General features: G+C 44.2%; 1 protein-coding gene across 1 annotated transcript in view; it reads left to right on the top strand.

Moving 5' to 3' along the window:
* The window catches only part of TENM4 (teneurin transmembrane protein 4), a 400,863-nt gene that overhangs the window by 358,213 nt on the left and 30,638 nt on the right, over positions 1 to 12,012 (top strand). The window contains exon 24 of the mRNA XM_007455571.1: positions 2,056 to 2,930. Coding sequence (XP_007455633.1) covers positions 2,056 to 2,930 — 875 coding nt within the window. The remainder of the gene's footprint in view (positions 1 to 2,055; positions 2,931 to 12,012) is intronic.

The following is a 12,012-nucleotide window of genomic DNA, read 5'->3' as shown; positions in this document are numbered from 1 at the left end:
GGGGGGCCCGCCCTGGGGAGCAGAGGGACCCAGGCTGGGGTGAGGGAGCAAGCAGACTCTTGGAACAACGGCCTTGGGCCGGGGCCTATGCCATTCTGAGAATGGCCCTGAGCTGAAGGGGCAGATAGATGAAGGTGGCCACATCTCATATGTATATTATCTTCTGGGGCTGCTTTTTACATTAGTAAACTACCACATGCACATTGCAGAAAACACAAAACATTTAAAATGACATAGAAGAAAGTTAAAAACTACCTCTCATCCAGATAACGGTTAACATTTTGATGTATAGCCCTCAAGCTTTTAATCTCCCTTCTATCCATAATCTATCTAATTTATTGTATTTTTTTCCCCAATTGGGATCAAACTGTGCTTACAGTTCTGCAGACTGTTCTTTCCACTTAATACATAGCAAACATCTTCCCATGTCATTAAATATTCATCTATAACATCACTTTGAACTGCTACACAGAGTAGTATTCTAACTTAAATGTATGAACTAAATGTACTATAATTTATTTAGCCAGTTCTCTGTCATTGGGCATCTGGGTTGGTTCCAGTTTTTTACCATTATTAAAAATGGCTGTGATGAGCACCTCTGTAGACAGGGGTGTACAAGAGTGAATTTCTGGAAGAGAAATTGCTTATCCAAAGGTATGTACTTGCTTAAATAAGCCCCAAATTGGACTGAACGTCAAGGACTAGAAGGGGGCTCGGGAACCTAAGGCAATGAGCCCCCAGGGGTGGGGTAGAAAAATCAGCTGGAGGGAGCAGCTGGCAGCCCATGTGCACTATGGCTGGATCTCGTGGGGAACACAGTTGGCAAAGGGCTTCCCTTAGTGCCAGCACCTCCCAGGGTGAGGTACCCAACGTCCCAGCCTCCACGGCCACCCAGGCAAGAAACAAAGCATCCTCGCCTCAGACCTGCCTGCCCACCTGTGATCCCTGCAAGCTTCCTGACCCGGCTCAGAGGAGGCTCAGACATGGGGCCCAGGACCTCTGAACCCCTCACTCCCGTAGCCGATGTTGTTAATCTCTCCCAGGTGGACCTGTTCTCTGAGGTGCTAGAAACCATTATCGAGAGCAAGGTTTCACCAACTTCAGTGTGTACAGGAGCCTCCCAGGGATTTTGTTGAAATGCAGATTCGGATTCAGTAGGTTTCAGGTGAGGCCTGCCATTCTGCTTTTCTGACCAACTCTCAGGTGATGCCAACGCTGCCAGTCCAGTGATCACCCTTGAAGGAGAAAGATCCAGTTATGATTTCCAACCCCACATTAGAATCAGCCAGGAAGCTTTCATGCCTCTGCCCGAGCCCCACACCCAGGGATCTGATTTAATTGATCAGAGGTGGAATTTGAGCACCAGTACTTTCTTAAATCACCATAGGTAATCTGAATGTGTGGCCAGGTTTGAGAATCACAGGTCTGGAACTATGTCAGACAAGAGCCAGTGTTACTTTCTCTTTACATCCCCAGCACCTAGCCACGTATTAATCCACGAACTCAAAGAATTGAGAAATCATCCTTCATGCATGTAGCAACAATTCATGAAGCATCTTTCTTACTCCTACTTCAGCCTCCAGACTCCATCTGCCTTCCCCTCCCACCTCTGCAACATTAGCTGCCATTATTTGGGCGCTTATGGAGGGTCAGACTCTCTGCACTTTTGTCATTCCTGTTTCACAGATGTGAATATTGAGGCTCAGTGAGGTAAAGTAACTTGCCCACGGTCGCAAGTAGGGGGACTCGGGTCTGAACCCAGGCCTGTCTGTCTCCAAAGTCTCTCCTCTCGCCTGCTTTTTTTGTTTATTTGTTATCCCGTTCTTCGTTTTTTTGTCAGTCTAACGTAGACCATCAGATGTCTCAGTGAGGGCTCTTGCATGCTTTCTGTCTGATCAGGGGCTGATGTCCATGGTTGATGACAGGCTGCTGTGGGGATCAGGCAAGACTGCCATGTGCTGGCACTTGGGACATTGTTATGGGCTCTAAGGGGTGTGGGATGATCAGTGGTGGGCACCTCGCCAGGCATTTGAGTGTCTGTCTCTCCATTGTCAGGTTCGCCTGGAGTGGCCTACAGACTTAGCCACCAACCCGATGGACAACTCCCTCTATGTCCTAGACAACAACGTAGTCCTGCAGATCTCTGAAAACCACCAGGTTCGCATTGTCGCCGGGAGGCCCATGCACTGCCAGGTGCCCGGCATCGACCACTTCCGGCTGAGCAAGGTGGCCATCCACGCAACCCTGGAGTCGGCCACTGCCTTGGCTGTCTCTCACAATGGGGTCCTGTATATCGCTGAGACCGACAAGAAGGTCAACCGCATCAGGCAGGTCACCACTAGCGGAGAGATCTCACTGGTTGCCGGGGCCCCCAGTGGCTGTGACTGTAAAAATGATGCCAACTGTGATTGCTTCTCTGGAGACGATGGCTATGCCAAGGACGCAAAGCTGAACACCCCCTCTTCCTTGGCTGTGTGTGCTGACGGGGAGCTCTATGTGGCTGACCTTGGGAATATCCGAATCCGGTTTATCAGGAAGAACAAGCCTTTCCTCAACACCCAGAACATGTATGAGCTGTCCTCCCCAATCGACCAGGAGCTCTACCTGTTTGATACCAGTGGCAAGCATCTGTACACCCAGAGCCTACCCACAGGAGATTACCTGTACAACTTTACCTACACTGGGGATGGCGACATCACGCTCATCACAGACAGCAACGGCAACATGGTAAACGTCCGCAGAGACTCTACAGGGATGCCTCTCTGGCTGGTGGTCCCAGATGGCCAGGTGTACTGGGTGACCATGGGCACCAACAGTGCACTCAAGAGCGTGACCACACAAGGACATGAGTTGGCCATGATGACGTACCACAGCAACTCTGGCCTTCTGGCAACCAAAAGCAATGAAAATGGATGGACAACATTTTACGAGTAAGTACCAAGACCAGGCTGTTTGATGGTTTTTTCATGGATGCATTGTAGGATTAGAGGTGAACTGATGAAGTGTTAATTTGTGGATGTTTTTTATTTTAATTCACTTGGGATGCAAACCATGACCTATTATATGTTCTGCATGTTAATAACCCAGATGATTACTCCTAGGAAGGAACATGGTATAGTGGAAAAGGCGTGAGCTTTTTGGAGTCAGAGGAGTTGGGCTTGAATCCAGCTCCACGATGATCTTAATCTCTCCAGGCCTCAGTTTCTACCTCTGTAAAATGGAAACAGAGGATACCTGCCCAACATACTACAGGGAGGTGATGTAGATGAAAAGTATCAGTACTTGGTTAAGTGCTAGCATCTTCATATGACCACTGTCCAGAAATGTGGCAATGGGAGAAAGAACAGTTCCATGTGGAAGAATTGTCCACGTAATCAAAGCCCACATCTTTATGTTTCAAAAAATTTTCTTTCGGGAAAAAAAAAAAAAAAAAAAAAAAAAAAAATTTTCTTTCACTTTTACCATTTTGGATCGAGTTTGTGAAGTGCATTACGTGCCTCCCTTCTCAAACACATTATACAGACATAATGAAATATTTCTTTTATGAGTCAGGGTCATTAATATGAAACAACGACAATGCATTTGATGCTGCTATTTGAAGATAGTTGCCAGGAAGTGAAGAAATGAAGCTATAGACCCCTTCATCCCTGCCCGAAGTGATTCTAAACTGTTCTTTCATTAGCTCCTGTACCTTATCCATAGTCTTACCGCCTCCTCCCTCAGTGTGGCACTATCGTGTCATTGTTGGTTTCAGTCGTGGGACCAACTTCAGTAGCTCACTTCCCTTCTCTTCATCCAGGGTAGGGCTTCTCAACTGGTGTAGTCAGAGAACCAGACATTCAGCTTATTATAATCCTCGCCAAAATTAAATATATATATCCAAGGTGTTCCTCTATGAGGTATTTTAATGAATGGACTTTGTAACATCTATTCTACTTGGATTTCTTTGGCGTCTTTTTGAGGTCTTAGCCATGTTCCACACAACTGAGACTAGCAAATACGCAACCCTTAGATAAGTACGTGGAAGATGGGGAAGGAACTAGCCTTGCTGCCCGTCACTGATGGGCTAGGAACTGCATTATTGCATTCAGTCCTCACAACAGCTCTGGAAGATGGGTGACAGTATCTGTTTTACAGAAACAGAAACTGAGGCTCAGAGAGGCTCGTTTGTTCACTGTTCTGTAGTGAGAACACAGCAGAACAGGGATCACAACCCAAGTCTGTCTGATGCCAGAGCTCATGTTCTTTCAGCTCTGCCCTGCTGCCCCTTGGCTGAGTTTGTTAATCCCAGCTGAACCCGAATGCTTGAACTGTAAGTTTTTCTCAAGCTTGATCAAGCATCAGTTTCTCACAATCCCAGAATCCAAAGCAAAGGGAGCTGTAATAGATTTTAAAATATAATTTGCACACACAAAAAAAGTCACAGCAGTTTATACAGAGTTCACGGGCTAAATTCCTTTCTCCAAACAAGGGCCTTGTAAATTACAAAGAAAAGACAAAGATCCAGGAAAACAGCAATTATCTTGATTAACTAATTGAAATGGATATACATTAAGTAATTCAATTTTCCGAACCCCCATTGCCCAGTGGAGATCTCTTTTTCGTTATTTAGCCAATACAGGGGTTTCTTTGTCTGAGCAAGTGGGTACACTCAATTAGTTCCCAAGGTCACGCCCTCAAGTCCCAAACTGAATGCTTACACATCACTGCAGCCATTACTCTCAACCAGCCCTGAAATTGAAAACCATTTCCTACGCCTCTACCAGAAAGCATCCTGTTCCTCCCTGCCTGTCTTCCTTGATGAAATATACAGCCATATTTGATGTTTTATGAAGAATTCCAAAGTATCCACTTGATAGCTATACTCAGGAGTGGAAGATAAAAGCCTTAAAAGAAGAAAGTGAAATTGACTTTTTTTTGAGATCCTACTGTGTGCCAGGCTCTTTCCCATTTAATCTTCACAGCAACCTCAGATGGTAGGAATTATCAAACTGAGATGAGCAAACTGAGGCACAGAGAGATTAGGTAACTAGTCTAAAATCACACAGTGAGCGCATAGCAGAGCCAAAACACAAGTCCATGTTCTTTTAATTACACTAACTGGGTTCACCTAAATTCTTTGCAACTTAACTATATGGTAGGGATTAAAATAGTACCTTTTTCATAGGGCTAGTCTAAGGTTCAAAATTTCAATGAGATAAAACATGGAAAACTCAGTGTCTGACTCATCATAAGTACTCAAATGATAGCTGTTGCTGTTGTTATTATTATTTCAAGCAGTATTAATATTAGTGTTTCAAGCAATATTAGTGGCAGTACAAGTAATTGCAGAGATGATGTTTGGGCATGGAAGGTACCCAAGGCCTCGGAGCAGCTGTGAGTCACCTAATCAAAGGAGCAGACAAAAGTTGTAATTGAAGTAGGTAGAAATTAGAGGGCACACCAGGAGAGCGGAATCAAGTGTCAAGTCTGAGGGATCAAGGTATGAACTAGGAAAGGGGTTAAGATCCTTGAGAATATCAAAAATGGGCTGGAAAAAGACATGCAGAGTGGGTCAAAGGTTGTGAACATAGCAAGGATACCAGATACCTATTTTCACTGGATGTCTGCCATGTGATTCAGGGGCAGACTGGCTTCCAGACCCAAGTCTCAACCAGACAGAAATAACACCTGATCTACTCCATTTCAGGGCCATTATGGGGATCAAAAAACTAAATAAATACTGAAAGTGAAAATACTTTGCAAACTATGATGCTCCCAAGAAGTAACGGTCTGATATTATTATCATTATGGTAATTCTCAGCACAGATTTGGACAGATTTTGCCAATGCACATTGCTCCAGTGAATTTCCCACTTTTAGCTCCATGAGGCAGCTTAATGGATTCCAAACCCAAACGCTCTAATATTCTTTTTTAAAAAATCAGCCCAGGCTTCCCTGTTACATGGGCTATTACTGAAACAAGTTTCAAGTTGGCTTTATCGATCCTCTCAACAGATTAATACATCTAACATAAACACCACACACTTTAGAACAGCTTGACTTAAGAGTTTATAATTCCGGGGAATCGAGGTTACTTTTCTTCCCTCAGCCCACAGGTCTGCTGGTAGGAAACCTCAAAGAGGTCTGTAATGCCTTCCTCATCTCCAGCGTGTGGCATCATTAATTTCAGGCTTGGGCTCCTGGGCAGATGGCATTTGGTGACTGAGAAAATGGCCTGATGAGCTGAGGCGGGTTCCAAAATTGTCTTGCTGGTTAGGCATGAGTAAGTTTCATAGGGGGAAGTGGCTCTGGCATCCCATGGTGCCCTGTGACAGCCCCTGTCATCCTTATGCTCGAGCTAACTACTCTGAGACCCTAACTAATGTATCTCTGTACAAGCTTGGGGCTTGCCACCTAGTAGATGCTCAGTAACTATTTTGTGAATGAAATTCACATTCAGGAGAGAAGGGGGATAATGAAGGGAAGAAAAAAATATGCTGTAGCGAGAAAAATACTAGGTTTACATCACAGGTCCAGCACTATCAGTGCTCCCAGCGGGAAATTGAATTCAGTTCAAATGGTTCCAATGAAGAGACTTGGCTTCCAGTTTCTGCTTGAGGATGTAAGAGCTAGAAAGAGCATGATTCCCAACGTTACAATGAAAATAAGCCAAACAAATGGCAAATTCATGAGTTTTCCTTGAACTCCTTCTCTGAAGTCACAGGGCAACCAAGTGGCCAAATCCAAGGAGAGAGACAGAGTGTCACATCTCAGACAAGATGTGAGGACCAGCTTACCTGGTAGATGCAACCAGTCCCTGGGAGGAAAATTTCACCTTGGTGAATCTATAAAGGCTCAGTGTGTACTGGCAAGAGAGTGTGAAGCCCTTGGAGACTGCAGAAATTGGGAGAGTCCACATCCTCCGGAACTTTTCTCCACAAACACCACGTGGTACTCACAGAAAAGACTAAGGAAAGATGTAAGAAAATATCCCTTGTGGTAGACCTGGGGGAGGGGTACAGCAGCTGCTGAGGGAGGGGCACAAATTTCTGCCTGCTCCACCCAGACCCCTCTCACCTGATCTCCCACATGGAATAAAAGGCTTAATCTGTGGAGAGGAGGGCAACAAACACTATTCTACTTAGGTACTGGTGGAAAACCATTGCAGCTGAATGAAGGAAGAAAAAAAATTTCTAACTACTGCTGGAAGGGGAGCAGGAATATGTAATGGGCCCAGACGGACAGCCCGAAAGGGGCAGGAGCATTGAAGAGGCCACACTCCTGAGACTCGGGGACACAAGCAAATATAAGATTGAGGCTTAATCAGAACAAAAGAGAATTCTCTCAAGCTCACCAGCCACCACCGCTAGCTAAAAAGCTAAACATAACAATGAAGAAGGCTACTACTGGGAAAGAGATACAAGAGCCTAAAAAGAGACCCTTTCTAAGGCCCGGCATAATGAGGGGACCTGAAACTGAGAACAGAATAGACACATTGAAAGAAAACCCTCTGGCAAACCAGTTTCACATCCTAAACTCAAGGTATTGCTGGAGGAATGTAAAGCCTGTGATGCACTAAGGTTAAGCATAGAAGTAACAAATTTCAAAGCCAGCCCAAATCCTAACTAATTTAACTTAAACTCTCTCACTAAAGTTTGAGCAGAAGGAAACTCATACTCATACCCCAAATCTATTACCTCAGTGTCTACTGTGTTACACAAGATGTCACACTTTCAACTGAACATACAAAAAGGCAAGAAAAAGCAATACACTCCCAATAGACAAAGTAATCATCAAAACCACACTCAGATATGACACAGATGTTGAAACTATCTTTCAGGAATTTAAAATAACCAAAAATTATGTTAAAGGTGCTAATGGAAAAGGTGAACAGCGTGCAGGATCAGGTGGATAATTTCAGCAGAGAAATGAAAACTAAAAGAGAGAATTGATTGGAAATGCTAGAAATGAAAAACACAGTTACAGAAGTGAAGACTGCCTTTGATGGGCTTATCAGTAAACTTGACACAGCTGAGGAAAGTAGATAGGTCAATAGAAATTATCCAAACTGAAAGACAAAGAGAAAAAAAGAATGAAAAAAATACAGAAAAGGGCACCAAGAACTGGAGAACATCAGCTGCTCTAATATACATGTAATTGGAATTCCAGAAGAAGATAGAAAGAACAAGGCAGAAGAACCATTTGAGGAAATAATGGTCAAGAATTATCTGTATGTAATGATAGACATCAAACCACAGACCCAAAATCTCAGAAGACACCAAGCAGAATAAACACACACACACACTATACACACATAGATCTATGCATATCATATTCAAACTGCTGAGTACAAAAGAAAAGAGAAAATCTTGAAAGCAGCCCCCCAAAAGGCATTTTTTACAGAGGAGCAAAGAAAAGAATCACAGCAGACTTCTCATCAGAAGCCATACAAACTAGAAAACAGAAATGCTGAGAGAGAAAAAAAAAAAGAAAAGAAATCTGTCAACCTAGAATTCTATATCCAGCAAAAATATCTTTCCAATGAAGAAGTGTTATTAGAGGTATAGGGATAAGGGAACCAAGAAAGGACGGTGAGGCATCCAGGCACTAAAAACAGTGAACAACTATTACCAACTCTCGGGATGAAGGGCAAGGCAGGGGAGGAATACGATGTTGTTACTTACTAAAGCCCAGTGGGAGCTGTAACTGTGAAGGAGAAGGCATCTGGTAGAAGCTGTAATTGTGGGTGGATGCACCCACTGTTAGAAATATGGCACCAAAGGACATGGAGAGTAGGGAAAACTCCCTCCTTTTGACCTCCAGTCTCTTGCCATTTCCTGCCATTGACTGAACCCAACCAGAAGCAAGCCATCAAGGGGCCCCAGGGATGCAGTCTGCAGGCGTCAGCCCCTCTGAGCGCAGAGAAGGGCAGAGAATGGATCTGAGGAGGGAACAGAGAATAAACAGCACAGACATTGACTGGCTCTGTGACACTGTACACATAAGTGGCAGAGCCAGGGTTCAATCTCAGATCTACCTGAATCCTAAGCACTTACCACCAGATGCATGGCCTCAAGTATAACATCAATGAGAGCTAAGACCTGAAGTGATAGGGTGGACCAGATCTTAGAAATCCTGAAGACTACAATTCATTGTTGGGACTTAATTCTATGGGAAATGGGCAGGAAGGACAAATTTTTATTGCAGAAGCCGACAGGTAGCCTGGCTCTGCTGCAGTTTTGGAGTAGCTGCAAATGGTTTAGTGATGCCAATCTCCTATAGTGACCTGGGGTCAAGGGAACTGTTGGTGTGCATGGGCTGTGAACTCTAATTATTCACAGAGGTTACAGTGGCCGTTTCCTCCATTTCCTCTTGTTGGTGATGGTGTTGTTTGAAACAATCATAGATGAAAGTTGTAAAAATCAAATCTTTATTTTCAACTAAAAAGTCCCTGACCAGCAAAAGTTTAGTATCAGAGAGGCAATGTGGCATTTTCCTCACCAGCCACGCATAGTAAAATGGCTCGAGATGTGAAGTATTGAGTGTGAAGAAGAAAGCTTTGCAGTGTATGTGAAGATACCCTTTAGTGGTCCTCTTCTGAGAGCCAAGTTCACAGCCACTCTATGAATCTTTTATGTGTGTTCTTTCCTCGTGCTCCAAAGATCCTTTGGGAAAATGAGTGAAGAAAAGTCAGTGAAAGGCAATAGTAAAAAGCCAGTCACCTGGCCGTCTCCATCATACCCCCAGATGGGGCTCAGCATCACTGCAAAGTCAGCTGTAACGGTAGCAAAGCAAAGCATCTTGAAGAGAAAACTGTCAGTCTTCTTGACCCAACTTGAGATTTCCAAACCCAATTTTTTCTTTAACATAGTTGAACAGAAAGGTTTTGATTTGAAATGGCACCATCTTTATGGGAAGCTTGATGAAAGAACACAGACTTTAAGGTCAGACAGACCTGACAGAATCTATACTCCTCTGTTAGCTGTGTGATCTTACTCAAGTTGCCTATCCTTTCCGAGCCTCAGCTTCACCAACTGAGAAATGATGATAATAATGCCCACTTTCAAAAATGGTTGTGAGGGCTTCCCTGGTGGTTCAGTGGTTGAGAGTCTGCCTGCCGATGCAGGGAACACGGGTTCGTGCCCTGGTCCGGGAAGATCTCACATGCCGTGGGGCGGCTGGGCCCGTGAGCCATGGCCACTGAGCCTGCGCGTCCAGAGCCTGTGCTCCGCAACGGGAGAGGCCACAACGGTGAGAGGCCCGCGTACCGCCAAAAAAAAAAAAAAAAAAAATGGTTGTGAGCACAGTGCTCAGTACCTAAAATGTACTCTATGAATATTAAATGAATTTTCCCTTCCTCATATGGAGAGTGAGAGGTAATAGGGATGGAGTTCTTAGTTATTCTCATCCCAGGTCTTGAAAAAACAACAATAATATCTACTATTTATTTATTTATTCATTCATTCATCCAAGAATTATGTATTGAGTACCTTTTATATGCTGGGTCCTGCTTTAGGCACTAAGAATACAAACAAGGTCCCTGTCCTCATGGAACTTATATTCTAGCGAGAAAAGAGAGACAACAGTCAAGTAAACAAATAAACAAGATGATAAGTGAAAACAGTAAAGTAAGATAATGTAGTAAAGATGGGAGGACCCATCAGAAAGGGTGATCAGGGAAGGCCTTGCTGGAATAATAACTAAAACATGAGTAATAAAAGGAACTAGCCCAACCAAGATTGGAGGGAAGAGCATTCCCAGCAAAGGGAACAGTCAGTGTGAGCACCCCAAGCCTGGTTTGAACTCGGTGTGTTTGGAGAACAGAAGCAAATGTAATGGAACAGAGGAAGTAGGAAGGAATAGGGTTCAAGGTGAAATCAGAAAGAGCAGATCATTCAACCAACACTCATTCACATTATTGAGCATCCACTATATGCTGGGCACTCTCCTAAATTCTGGGGATACACCAGTGACTGAACAGTCCCTTCCTCCAGGGAGTTGACAGTCTGGTGAGGGCAGTCTCATGGGGTCCTTGCAGGCCTTGGAAGGAATTTGCATTTAAATATGTTACCGTGTTTGATCTTCAAGTATCTCTCTGAGACAGGTATTATTACCCCCGTTTTATAGAGGAGAAAACAGAAGCACACAAGGTTATGTTATATAACCTACCTGAAATAGCATCATTTGTGGTAGGAGTTGGATGGTTAGCAGAAAAACAGAACTGAGTGCCCACCCTCTAGGGTTGCATCGCTAGCAAGTGTAGAGCCTGGATTCAAAGCCTAGACCACCTGGCTCCAAGGACCTTCCCACACCAACATGTTCCTTCTGTTCCTCTCCAACAGAAAGGAAGAAAATTAGCCAGTAATTTAAGTAAAGCTGCAACAGACGTGTCTAAGCCATTGTCCAGAAGTTTTCCCTCATGGGGCCAGGGTTTGAGGCAGCCACATGTAATCCGGGGAGTGCAGACAGAGACCTGTCCCCAACACCCTGTTGGGGAGCACCAACATCCTTTCCCTTAGCAGCTCTGTAGCAGGAAGAGAAAGGGCCCCACCAAGGGGGCCACAGGGCAGAGGTCAAGGTCCAGAGGATGGGCAGCTCCAGCTCCTCCCTGCAGAGGCAGAAGCAGCAGCATTCTGATGGCATAATCACAGGTATTGATCAGGCGGCAGAGAGATCCAGTGGCATTTCTCAAGCTCCAGGAAGTGCTGAAATGAATGAATAAGGGACAAGAAAATTCTATAAGTTGGCTGTTCTGTTGGATGTTCATTTAATTAAGACATGCAGTCCGTCTAATGGAAAATGTGAGGAATGGAAATTACTGTTTTTGGCCATCTCATATAAAATAAAAGCAGATCTTGAAAGCATGGGGCCTTTTCATTGTATCATCTTCAGGCTCAATTTAATTATGTATTACAGGCCACCTTCAATAATAATTACGATTATCTGCCTTTACGTAAAGCCTCTTTCTATCTTGGAGACTAAAACTCTGGGGAGATGCCTACGGAGATTGCTAAAGTGTCGTTTAGTGAAG

The sequence above is a fragment of the Lipotes vexillifer genome, unplaced genomic scaffold (genome assembly GCF_000442215.2).
Source record: "Lipotes vexillifer unplaced genomic scaffold, Lipotes_vexillifer_v1.1 scaffold123, whole genome shotgun sequence".
In the NCBI taxonomy this organism is placed as follows: domain Eukaryota; kingdom Metazoa; phylum Chordata; class Mammalia; order Artiodactyla; family Lipotidae; genus Lipotes; species Lipotes vexillifer.
This window is presented reverse-complemented; position numbering and strand designations above follow the sequence as displayed.